The following is a 13,295-nucleotide window of genomic DNA, read 5'->3' as shown; positions in this document are numbered from 1 at the left end:
TTGAATGGATGGAGGAGGGAGGGAATGAATAAATGCTGATAGGCAGGAAGCAAGGAGACTCCCTACTGAAGAATGATCGCTGTTCTCTGGTGGTTCTCCACGTCCCCATGTATATCAGAGCCTGGGTGGTGGGGTTGGGGGGGCTGCCCTCCCCTTTTCTGCCTGAGGTGCCTGCCCTCAGTGACCATCCAATTGTCCTGCCACCACTGTGTTTGACCTCAGTTTACCCTAGTGCTACTCTCCCTACCCTGTCAAGTGTCCAAATTTTTCACTTTTTTTTTTTTTCCTAACAAAGAACAAACTAGCTTAAGCTTTATTTTAAATAAGTGGACAGAGCTTATGCCCTGCCATGAATACAGAATAGGTCATTCGGAAAGGAAAGATGAGAAAGAAGAAAATGATTTGTAGTAAATTTGAGATGCTAATCTTGAAATGCCACCAGCGCTCTTCTGATTAGGTTGCACACAGAATAACACATGTGGACAATTCCAAACCTCTCCTCCTAGACATTTTTGCCTCACATCGTGTGGCTCTCTGGGAAGACGTAGATAGTTCAGACTAATCTCTCTCGGGGAATTAATTGCTGTTTCCTCTTTCCTGTTTTGAACACAAATTTTCTTTAATGTATTGTGTGAGTACAACATGTAGAACATAGCCTTTGGTATCACATAAATATTTACTTTATCGTTAAAACTCTCTGTCATGTAGCATTTATTTCAACTTGAAAATATTATAAGCTATTTTCCTCATGGAAAATAAAATGAAAAGGCACTGCTCCTTTGATTTTCAGTGCCTAGGTTTTTTTCATTTTGTTTTGTTTCCGTTGATCTTGCATTTTTCACAGTAAGTCCGTAAAGTTAAGCCAGAGATTTATTGAGTAAACTCGTCAGATACTGAGTGGGAAAAATTCCATCTAGTCTCTTCAGGGGCTTTCCCCACCCCCCAGTCATAATCACTGTTGTCTGGACTATGATGGCAATTCCTTGCTTTGTTAGTGGAGACCCACCTATTAGGGATCAAATCCAAAATATCTGAGAAGAATAATTTAGAGAGTGGCTATGGACCATCCATTGTGGCTAAGAGTGTGTGCCCAGAATACTGCCCGGCATCCAATATCCACCTAGTAAACATTTTTTAGAATGTACAGTTTCTAACCCTTCAGAAAGTCTCGATGTGTTTTTCTGTTTATGTTGTTTGAGGATATTTATCCTTTTCTCTTTCTCATTTTATATAAATATACACTATAGACATGTTTCTTAGTTCTCTTTTTCTACATATTGTTTCTTGGTGGGCTTGGCATGTCTGCTTTTTGAAACCACTGCTTTAAATTCCATTATGTGTGTGCATTGTGAATTAATCAGTCCCCTTTGACTTTCTAAGTCTCTAGTTGAGAGCAGGATGAGTGTGTGGAGAGGTGAATGGGCAGCAGCCAGCAGGGGACTTCCATACACAAAGTTGGGTACTGGGGTCTCATGCTATTCTGTCATCCTTGTGAAATATGAGCGGATGGGTCAGGGTGGGGATTCTTGAACTTGACACTCACTGTTAGCTGTGTGACCTTGAACAAATTACTTAACCTCTTGAGCCCTTGGTTTCTTCATTTGTAAGTTGAGGATAATAGCACCTCATTATGTTAGATGTAAGTTGCTTTCAATATCTCGTTTATGTAATAATACCTCATGTATTTTTAATAGCACCTTATGGATGTATAACAGCATCTTATATATAAAATAGCACCTCATGGATATAAAATACTTAGAATGGTGCTCACCACATGACAGGAGCCCATACATGGTAGCTGTTATTTTTCAGCTTCTGAATCATCCAAGATTTGACAGTTATTTAGATAAAACTATCAGGATGTTTGAGTTGTTTTCTTTGTGTTGTGAAATAATCTGCCTTGAAAACTGGATTCACTCCTTGCTTGGCTTCCGAGACAAGCCTTCTGAGGATGTTCCCAGCCTTTCCTCAAACTGGTCACATTTCTTACTGCTCTTGCCCTAGAGCTGAGTCAGTGTTTTTACCCAGCCCAGTCTTCCCAGGACTACTCCACTCTGGAGGTGGAGTGTGCTCCTCCAGAGTCCCTGATGCATGGGGTGGGAGAAGACGGAGCCAACCCCCTTTTATTCACAGTGGCAGAGCTGAACTATATGGAGGCAGTCGGACCCCAGCCAGGGGAGGTTTTGTAGTGGGGTGGATGAGAGTATTCCACTTTCCCTCAATCAGGAGATGTCGTATTGGCACCTGGGGGAGAGAACATGCCAGCCTGGTGTTTAGACCGAGTCGTTGCAGTACTACTTCCTGATGGATAAGAAAACAGATGCCTGAAGAGATTAAATGACTTGTTCTAGGTTATAATGCAAGTCTGGGGTAAAGGCAACATTTGTCCAATCTCCCAGCACCTAGTTCAACCATAGTGGTAGAAAGAGAAGGTCAAAAGAAGGAGGTGAGAAGAGATCAAGAAGACCACCCATGGCACACTTGCTTGTGGAGAAGACCCCTATGTGCGCTCAAAATCAAGAGTAAGTGAATGACTGAGGGATCACCTGCAGTGAGGAATGACAGTGTTGCCCAGAGGTGGCCAGTCAAGCATATTGATCCTTCTGACTGGTCCAGGCTCCAAAGTCAGGGGTCTTGGGAGAGCTGGAACTTTGGGCTTAGCAGTCCTTATTACACATGCCCTCGAAGGAAGTGCCAGCATATAGGGATTCATAACCATCAGCCTGTTAGGAATTCCCTGCTAGATAATTTTTAACTGAGAGGCATTCAGAGAGCACTGAGTTTAAGGATGCCAGTGACCTTGTGTGGGAGATGGAGTTCAGCCCTGTCATTTGAGCCCCCTTTTTGCACAGGAGGACGTAAGATGAGGTGAGGGAGGTGGTGATGAAGCAGTGGAACTTCAGTAATCAGACAGACCAGAAGAGGTAGCAGAGGGTTTGGTGCCAGGGGCTGCCTCTCCCTGTGATTGTGAGTGTCCTTCTGGCCTAGACTGAGAAGTCTCAGCCCAAGGAAAGGGGGCTGGGTGAGGCTGATCAGCAGAGCAAGAACTGTGAGGTGTGGGTGTTTTGTGCTTCTTATGCCACTTGCCTGCAGCCTGTCAGAGATTCTTCTGAGCTTTGGGGCTGTAAGATACTCATTGGTATAGAAGACCCTAGGAATTTGAGCTTATAGGCAAATCGAAGCCAGCAGAAAACACTCTTGGAATGTTGTTAGAGATTAAGGTTACCAAAGATCTCATAGCTGCTTCAAAGGGTGTCTCCTTCGCTTCATGCCTTTGTGAATTCTTGTTGTTATATCTGAGCATCCAAGATCTTCATTTACACAGAAAGTTTCACAAGAGTTATCCAACTTTGTGTTGGCCCCTCCCTGACTTGGATCATCCCTTCTGCTGTGTGGTAGATGCAACCATAAAACAAAAGATTTGTGTAGGCGAAAAGGGTTCTCTGGAAGGAAAACCAGTGCTGGTTTTGCCTTATGAGCGGTGGCAAATGAGCCATCACCCTAGGTGGGCATGGCTGAGAACATCCAGTGAAGTGATGTGAAGAGCATGCTTCAGAGCAAGTCACAGATGTCAGGGCAAGCGGGGTGACCCAGCTCAGAACCACAGGCAACTGGGGAAGCTGATAAAATGTATCTTTTCTCTCCTGCTCTCCAGGCCAACATCTGGTGCCCTTTCCTCCTCATTCATGCCATGTAGTCCCCCACTCCTGCAACATGAGTGACCCTTTCATTACCTGATGCTTTAAGTGGAAAGAACTGCTATTAAAAATCATTAAAGGACTTCTGTGGGAGTCTAGTTGTTAAGACTCCAAGCTTCCAATGCAGGGGGTGTAGGTTTGATCCCTGGTTGGGGAACTAAGATCCAGTATGCTGTGTACTGCAGCCAAAAAGAAACAATGTATTAAAAATGTCATTAAAGAACGTTAGAGAACATTTTTCAAATATATAAGTACATAATCCCATCATCCTAGTATAACACAATAATTCTTTTATGTTACCTTCAGCCTGTAGATATGTTTTTATTCCTGTGCCTCCTGTTTTCACAGTTTTAGATCACATTTCCCCATGTTCCTACAGAAGAAGTCCTTCCTAAAGAAGACTTTCTCTCACATTTTAAAATTGATATAGATGTAGTATAATTCATTAGACCATTCTCCTAATGTGAGACTATTAAGTTATTTCTGTTTGAAGGCTGATTAAACATGCCTTGGGGAACATGTATAAGTTATAAGTGTATAACTTTTAGTTTCTGTTAAATTATTGACTTAGAGTTACTTACTAAGGAATTGCCTAATCAGAGGATATGAATCTCTTTGTGATGTTTGCCATGTTCTGTAATATTGCTTCTGAAAATATTATGCAACACTGCCTCTAGCAGTGAATGAATAAATCAGTTTCATAGCAGCCTTCTGAACAGCTGATAATACCATTTTAAAACAAATTTGTTTCTTTATTAGGCATTAAATGGTATGTCAATGGTAGGTCAAGACAGCTCTGCACTTTAAGAATTCCTAGTAAGAGTGAATGTTTTATATTTCTCCTATAAATTTTATATTTATGTCATTTACTCACTGATCTATAGCTAAAGATTTATCGATATGTACACCTCCGTGGTATGTTTGCCACTGAATTGGAAACTAATCAAACAGGAACAAACAAATCCAGACTGTAGAATGTTCCATAAGACAACATCCTATATTTTCCATAACTTTGTCATAAGAAGGAAATAAGTCAAGAAAATTGTTCTAGATTAGGAGATTAAAGAGACATGGCAAGCAGATAACTTTCTTGAGCTCTAACCAGCTCCTGGATTAAACATTTAAAAACAATAGCAACAATAAAGGCAATTTAGGGGACAATCGGGTTTTCCAGGTTGCACTAGTGGTAAAGAACACTCTTGCCAATGCAGGAGATATAAGAAACGCGGGTTCGATCCCTGGGTCTGGAAGATCCCCTGGAGGAGGGCGTGGCAACCCACTCCAATATTCTTGCCTGGAGAATCCCATGGCCAGAGGAGCCTGGCAGACTACCGTCCAGAGGGTTGCAAAGAGTTGGACACAACTGAAGTGACTTAGCATACACACACGTACAGGGAACAATCAGGGAGATTTAAATATGAACTGTCTATTGGATAGTTATATCAATGTTAAATTTCTTGACTTTGATATTGTGATTATGTCAGAGAATGTTTTTATTCTTAGGAGATAAACCCTGAAGTATTTAGGGGTGAAGTGTTGCTTCAAATGGTTCAGCAAAACTATATATCATACATTCATCTTATATAATAATATATTGCTATTAATATAACATAATCATGTCATAATATAATTATGTTAATGACACTAATATATCATGCTGTATTATATATGAATATATAATAAATTATGCATGATATTTGATATATATTGCTATTATATTATACACGTAAATGTATATATATATACTTACATTTATAAATCTATTCTTTCACTCTCACACCATGCACCCTCTCTTACCCACACAGGTGCCTGTGCTCCTGCATGCATATGCCATGCATTACCCTCTACCCCATGGAAGCTGCATTTTAATAGAGACTCTTCACATCAGGGGAGATGCTGAAGGTGATCCATTTCTAGCAGTTTCTCTAGACCCAACAAGGAGATTCTATGGGGCTGAGGAGCCTTGTGGCTCCCTTGTCCAGAGGTGTGTGGAAGGCAGGTGTTACTATCAGCCAGGAGTCCCATCCCCTTTCTCCTGCAGCCTTGTGTGCAAACTTCCTTGGAACACGAAGTTTATTTACCTGTTCCTTCTGTTGCCTTTAGTCTCCCCGCATATTGAACGTAGAAGCTGACTTTTAACAGGCAATGCACAATGTGCTCTGGGGCAGGATAACAGAACATTTTGGAGAAGTTAGATCAGACAGACCCTGCGTTAGCATGGAATTATCCTTGGCTCTCTTTCTAACCTGCACCCAAGACCCTCCCATCCTCCCACCCCCTAAAAATTTTAAGCAACTTTACTCACAGCATCAGTGCACCCCACAAACAGGTTTTCAAAAGTAAGTGGGGTTTGGCAGAAACCAACACAATTCTGTAAAGCAATTATTCTTCAATTAAAGAATAAGTAAATTTAAAAAAAGCAAGTAGAGTTAAATTAACTGGCTGCTGCATTTATCTATTAAATCAGTTAAACACAGTTTAGAACGTCCAGTTTGGTTACTGTGGTCATTTCTATAAAAAGTTGAGAAATAAGGCCCTCAGGGACCCCTATGACCCCCCATATGGCAGCACTTCCTTGAGAAAACTAGATTAAACTCCTCACCATTTTGACTGAAAACACAATTTCCAGAATCAAGATGACTAGAAAATCTGAGGAATTTGTAAATCAGATTGCATCTTAAATGCATTAGAGCTTGCTGTGGATATATATCCCATGATAAAGCCTTCTGTGAAAGAATTTGAAAGATGCTTTTGTACAAAGAGAATTCCCATCCCCTGGCCTGAGCTACCCAAGGCTGAGTTTGGGGGGTTTGGATTTTTTGTCAGTCAGGTTTGTAGCAACTAAGGGCTATTGAAAAGATTTGTTTTTTAAAATAGCACGTTTTTCCAGCTTATAAAAATAGAATTTTCTAAATATACTGAAGAGTATGAAGCAGAAATGAAAGTCACCTCTAATTTCACAACTGAGTGATGATTGTCATATTTATGCATGCGTGTGCACATGTAGACGTCTCTAGATAGAAGCAGGACCTTTCCTTGTGAATTTGCTCAGCTGAGTCTTACCCCCTAGGTTGTAGAAAGTAGGAGGTGGTGTGGGCTTTCTATACCCAGAAGGTAATCGGTGTCAGAGACTTTGTGAAACAATAGGCACCAGTTAAAAAGGAAACCCTTGCAGGTTGGGGGGTATGAAGCAGGAGGTCCACAGGCAGACCCCCTTCTGGGTCATCACGGGACAGTCCTGAGAATACAGCCTGGGAGCCCTGCAGGGAGCCTCCAGTCAGCAGTTCTGCACATTTTCTTGGAGGCTGCTTCCCTCTAAAATCACACACTGGACGTTTGCTCCCCATTGTTCTTTTCTTCCTTCAGTTTGATGTTCTGTCCACCCCTACCCTCTCTGGACTGACAAGCTGCTCTTGGATTAAACAGATGTTTGACTGACACACGTGACCACCACTGCAGGGAACCTTGTGTTCAGAGAGGTCCACGAGAAGCAAAGCTTGTTCCCCTCAGGACTGACACTGTTAGGCTGGAGTGATGGGCGCTGGCTGGTGCAGGAGGGCTGTGGGGGGCATGGAGCCTTCCCAGTGTATTTTCATCCACCTTCCAGGGCTGCTTGAGAGTGTCAAGAGCCTGGCAGGAGACCTATAGCCTGCCGTCTGTGTGCTAGGGGAAGCCTCAGGCAGCCCAGCTCTTCCCTAATGAGAGCCACCAGGTGAGAGCTTTGGAGACTTGCTATAGGGAGAGAGGGCTGTCCCTCAGAGCAGCAGGTGGCCAGTAGAACCGGGACCTCTCTCTCCCTCTCTGGTATAGAGTCTGGGCTCTACCACTGTGTGTGTGTTGGTCACTCAGTCGTGTCCGACTCTTTGCGACCCCATGAATTGTAGCCTGCCAGGCTTCTCTGTCCATGGAATTCTCCAGGCAAGAACACTGGAGTGGATTGCCATTCCCCTCTCTAGGGCTCTACCACTAGATAGCTGTATTAACAGAAAAGGTTACTTGAACTCTTCATGCCTCAGTTTGCAAATCCAAGAAATGGGGGTAATAGATGTACCCTTCAGTTGGGGTTGTGATGTTTCAATGAGTTATCACACTTAATGCATTTAGCATGGCACCTACTAGAGTACATAGCTAAGGTGGCTCAGATGGTAAAGAATCTGCCTACAATGCGGGAAACCCGGGTTTGATCCCTAGGTCAGGAAGATCCCCTGGAGAAGGAAATAGTAACCCCCTCCACTATTCTTGCCTGGAGAATCCCATGGACAAAGGAGCCTGGTGGGCTACAGTCTGTGGGGTCACAAAGAGTTGGACACAACTGAGTGACTAACACTTACCAGAGTGTAAGCCCTTGACAGACGTTAGCTAGCATTGTCACTGTGTTAGTCTGCTCAGGCTTTAACAAAATATCACAGAATACAGGCTTACACAGTAGAAAGTTACTTTTCACAGTTCTGGAGGCTGAAAGTTTGAAATCAAGATCTTTGTGTTCTGGTGGGGACTCTCTGCTTGGCTGGTGTACAACCACCTTCTCGTTGTATCCTCTCATGGCAGAGAGCAGGCTGGCTCAGGTCTTTTCCTCTTATAAGGGCACTAATCCCATTATGGGGGCACACCCTTATGCCTGAATTTAATCTTTATTACCTCCTAAAGCCCCTCCCCCCCAACTATCACATTGGGGATTAAGGCATTAATGTATGTATTGGGGTGTGTGGTGGCACATTCAGTACTTAACAGTCATTATTATTTTTATTGTCCCTTTGCAGGGTGCTCTTAGGTTTGGGACAGTCTTTGAAAGGGAGGAAAGGAAGAAGTGGGGAAGATCTTTCTGTCTCCAGTAGGTCTTAAAGCCCATGGTGGTGGGTCTTGAACCTTCTGGAAACTGTCACCCTTCACAGTGTTCTATTTCCCTCTCCTTTTAACCTTTAGGGAAAGGCTCTTTTTTGCTTTACTCTAGGTAAGAGGGAAGAGGAAGAAAAGTCAGGTTTATTAGGCAGAAACTTCTCTGAGCTTGGCATCTGGGTGGGGAGGGAAGTCACACCATTGACTCCAAGCCACAACCCTTAAGGCCATCACCATCATCCCCATTGACAGAGGACAATGTCTGCAGAGGCTCCAGATGAGGAACACAAGCAGTCCTAGGTCACTCCTGAGAAGTTTCAGTAAGATTTGAACCCGAGCCTCTGACCCCACACCCTTGCAACATGTAGCTGGTGTGAGGAGGAGTGAAGCGGCCACACCTGGAGCAGGAGTGGGGTTGGGATGGATGCTGAGTGCAGCTGTTGTGGGAAAATGCACAGTCTGGGCCTTGAAGTCACATGGTACATACTCGCTGGAGCTAAGTAGTGAGGCTCCTTAGACCCCTGAATCCCTCCACCAGCAGAGGCTGCCCCCCTACCCCACCTCCAGATCTCCCAGGCTGGAGTAGCTCTCCCACAGAAGGTTATTTTCAAGGGATGCTAACCCAGACTGTATTTTCTTCTGTGCTTTTGTCCCTCCCCAGCCCCTAAAGACAATGAAGAACGTGTGTTTCGGGAGCGCATGCGGCCCAGGAAGCGGCAGGGGGCTGTCAGGCGCAGGGTCCACCAGGTCAATGGCCACAAGTTCATGGCTACCTACCTTCGGCAGCCCACCTACTGCTCCCACTGCCGAGATTTTATCTGGTAAGATCCTCTTTTCTGGAAACCTCTCGGTTAGACTTCTCAGCTGCAAGAGGTGGAGGGAATGGGTCAGGAGATCGGACACTTTATGTAAAAATGCTTATGTGCTTTAATTCTTTATTTGATTATAGAAGACTTTTCTGCAAGGCTGAGTGGTGCTTGGGGGGCTAGATGGGAAGAAGAAACTACGATTCCTGGTTCCTACATATGGAGATATGTAGGATCATATCTCATATTTAAGGAGTTAAGATTTTGTAACCAATAATGGTATTGTGGTTTTTTTTAAAAGAACTCTTAACTTTTAGAGAGGGAATCTGAGTTATTTACCAATAGAATGATGGATTTCTTAGATTTATTTCAAAAAAATAACTGGAAGGAGGGGTGAGGGGCTAGGGATAGAGATGAACCAAGGCTGGCCATGAATTTATCATTGTTGGAGCTACTCACAGGTACGTGAGGGTCTACTATATTCATTTCTATATTTTTTTTATACATTTAAATGTTTCCATAGAAAGCTTAAAAATATTCCATTGCCAATATTTATAATACAAAGCAATTCTTAGCAACTGTCACAACACTGGTGCTGATAGGATGCTGAGATTTCAGATGAGAAAGAGAAGCATTGGCTGGAATACTCAGGGAAGGCTTCCTGGAGGAGGTGGCGATTCTCTTTTTATGATGACTAGGATTTTGATAGGCAGAAACAGGTAAGTAGTAGGCCTTTTGGGAAGGTGGAGAAGGACAAGGAATATTGGCCTTGGGGATTAGAGGGGAACTTTTGATGAAAACCTACCTTGTGTCAGGGTCTCTCTTTGGCTCTGGAAATCTCCAAATCTTCCCAGCATCCTATGAGCTATGTATTGTGAGCACCATTCCACTAACAACAATACTGAGGCTCAGAAATGAGACGAGCCTACGGCCCTCCAGCTAGGATGTATCAGAGACCTGATTCCACCCTGGTGAGCACAACTAATAGCTCATGCTCAGCCTTCCTAGCCACCTCTCTTAGCTCTCTGGACCTGATGTGGAGTTCGCATATTGGGAATCTCATGGAGGAGAGTGAGCAAGGCCATACTGCAGCATGAATGCAGAAGGGGAATGTTCAAATTGCACTCTGAGGACCCCCTGGATTTCCATGGTGTCCAGGAACACCTCATCTCATCCTTGTGGTGTTCTGGAACTAGTCACAGAGGTTGGCATGGACATCCAAGGTGACACAGCTTAGAGCAAAGTCAACCTGATTAAAACAGAAATAATGCCCAGCTCCATCCACGGACACGTCTCATTCCTGGGACTGACAGCCATCTGACCTGTATCTCTGTATTTTGGTCAAGAATTGGGGAACAGGTCCTGAAAGCTTAGCCTTAGAGATTCAGTTCTCCTTTAAGCCCATGGCCAGTACCACTGAACTCTAGGTTCCCTTAGCTGTAGCCCCAGTGACTTCTGGCTCCTCTCACTGGACTGGGCACTGCAGGGAGCCGACCAGTTGGTGGTGGTGTCCAGAGGACAGGGCTCAGGCCAGGTTGGCTGGATTGTCCTGTGTCCAGGCTGACCCTAAACCTGCGCTAGGGGACTCTGTGCTGGCTATGGAAGGAATCTGTGATGTTGGCCTTTACCCAAATGGTAGATTGAACTCCCAGTCCTGGCCACACTCTGCCCCATAAACCTTGACTACTCCTGGAATGCTCAGGGAATATGCTTGCCAGCGAGAACCCTTCTCCACAACTGTCTGTGAAGAAGGGCACGCCCAATGACTTGAGGCCCATGGAGAGCAAGCAGGGTCTCTGGGGCTTTCCAGAACACAGCTGGGCCCCTGGAGTGGCTGTGTAGGAAACCGAGCCCTAACACTGACCAAACCTTGCATCTGTTCCAAGCGCTGGGGCCGTCCTTGGTGGCCTTCAGAAAGAGCCATTTTAAGGCACCCTTCAAGTGGGAGCGAGACTACCCCACTGCTGAGTGGACTCCACTCAGCGTTTGGTACATTGTGGGCAGTGGCCAGAATGGGGTGGCTTTTGACCTATTGGAATTCATTTTCTTAAAGAGCTGTTTTCTTTTTTTCAGGGGTGTCATAGGAAAGCAGGGATACCAGTGTCAAGGTAAGAGGGTGTCGTATGAAGTAAATCCCTGGGAACCACAGGTCAGTTCAGATCACGACTGCCTGTGGAAAAGGGGGCTATGTTGGATGAGACCCAGAGCTCTGTATGCCCTGCATGGTCACGCTCTGTCTCTGCAAAGCGAGACCCTGATTTTCTTTTGTCCCTGCCTGGCCATCACTCCACCATAGCTCTGTGGGAGTAGTTGTATAGGAGTACCTGTGGGGACCACCATCTGCAGGTGACCCAGGGGTCCCAGCCTTTTGGTGCAGTGTTCTCGGTGCACCTTCTTCTTTCCCCATGAAATGGAAAGCTTCAGGAAGATGCCCTTTGGAGGCCCCCTGTGTCCTGAACCGCGTTCTGTGTGTTCTGTTAGCTCCCCACTCTCCAGCTCCCTGAAGAAGCTTCCTCCCCTGCTTGTCTCACTCTGTCTCACTCGTGGTCCTTGCTGCTTCTCTCTCTCTCCCTCTCTTTTTTTTTTTTTTTTTTGTCTCTTCTGTACCATCATTAGCTCTTAAACATTTAACAGTTGCTTGGAACTATGAGAGGGTTTGTTTCTTCCTCAGTTAATTGACTACAAATGCAAGGTTAAGTTATCTAGAACTGGAGGGTGGTATGTGATGAGCTCATGCTGAAGCTTCTCTGTGGTTGGAACTGGGAGGCCAGCCACTGGTTGACTTGAATCTCACCCCTGGGGGACTGGTGTAGCTTCTCTGGGACGTGGCTGTGTCCTGGGGGTAATGTGTGAACAAACAGTTACACATGTGACAGTTCTTAGATTCCTTGCATCACCTACTGCCCACACTGGCCCATGACACTACAGACAGAGCGTCAGCCATTTCTTGGGGAAGTATTGCATAAAATGAAAATTTTTTAATTTGGCACAAAAGGTATATCTAGATCAAGGAGCTAGAGAACTTCTAAGTCACAGAACACCCACTCACATGCTGCTGGCCTCCCTACCACCCCAGCCAGCCCTGGTGGGACCTTGAATGGAGCACAGGGAACAGTAGCACCCTGGGTCGACAGTGCTTCACAACTGGGCGATTGTTTCCTGACGCTGGCATAGAGAAGCACGAAAATTGATTGGTACTCCTGGAGCTAGAGAAAACTGCTGATGCCCTTTGGATATAAATGGTCCGTTCTTCTCCAGAGCATTTAGGAAACCCTAATGGCTCTGATGGCAGAATGTTTGAAGTGATTGCATAAAGGGCATTACAATAAGACTCTGCGTGGGAGACAGAAGGGGCAGGGCTCCCCTTGCTCCTCCGCAGAGACCTCATTGAATCCCAGGATGGAACCTTTCTTCCCCTGCTTGTCGCTCAGCTCTCTCGTGTTTTGCTGTTTGCAGTCTGCACTTGCGTGGTCCACAAGCGATGCCATGAGCTCATAATTACGAAGTGCGCTGGATTAAAGAAACAGGAAACTCCCGACGAGGTAAATATTTATAACATTGAAATTCTGGGCTTTCTTCTCTGCCATCCCCACCCTCCACTGCCTCCTCTGCGGTCCCCAAGAAAAACCTTATCTCTCTGAGGTCCTGTTGCTTTCTTCATTGTGTTGATCAAAAATGAAGGGAGTTGTCCACAGCCTTCCGGCATGAGGTACAACCTACAGAATGAGTGCAGCTCAAAGTCGGGCTTGTGCATGTGGATATGATGCCAAGGGTTGTATGGTCCCCAAAAGAAAGCCCAGAGGAAAATTTGAGTTATTTTATGTCATTATCTCATTGAAACAGTGAAGGGACTCACTGACATGTCAAGGGCTCCACACAGCTCATAAACAGTGAGAGACAGAACACACAAGCAGGAGCCTTATCTTTATGAGGTGATGGAGGAACGGAGTGGGAT

General features: G+C 44.9%; 1 protein-coding gene across 9 annotated transcripts in view; it reads left to right on the top strand.

The window, feature by feature from the left end:
* Positions 1-13,295, top strand: part of PRKCE (protein kinase C epsilon) — a 631,244-nt gene that overhangs the window by 349,744 nt on the left and 268,205 nt on the right. For 7 of the 9 annotated variants that reach the window (XR_014082521.1, XR_014082522.1, XM_081592037.1 and 4 more), the window contains 3 exons: positions 9,196-9,355; positions 11,414-11,448; positions 12,797-12,882. Coding sequence is in view for 7 of the 9 variants with exons in the window: in XM_081592034.1 (XP_081448160.1) it covers positions 9,196-9,355; positions 11,414-11,448; positions 12,797-12,882 (281 nt within the window). In the remaining 2 variants the exon portion in view is untranslated. Of the gene's footprint in view, positions 1-5,503; positions 5,601-9,195; positions 9,356-11,413; positions 11,449-12,796; positions 12,883-13,295 lie in introns of all 9 variants that reach the window. The other 2 variants (XM_081592038.1, XM_081592035.1) reach the window with 1 other exon arrangement.

The sequence above is a fragment of the Giraffa tippelskirchi genome, chromosome 4 (genome assembly GCF_054371585.1).
Source record: "Giraffa tippelskirchi isolate mGirTip1 chromosome 4, T2T-mGirTip1v1.2.pri, whole genome shotgun sequence".
In the NCBI taxonomy this organism is placed as follows: Eukaryota; Metazoa; Chordata; class Mammalia; order Artiodactyla; family Giraffidae; genus Giraffa; species Giraffa tippelskirchi.
The sequence above is the reverse complement of the archived record's forward strand: the minus strand, read 5'-3'. Positions and strand labels throughout refer to the sequence as shown.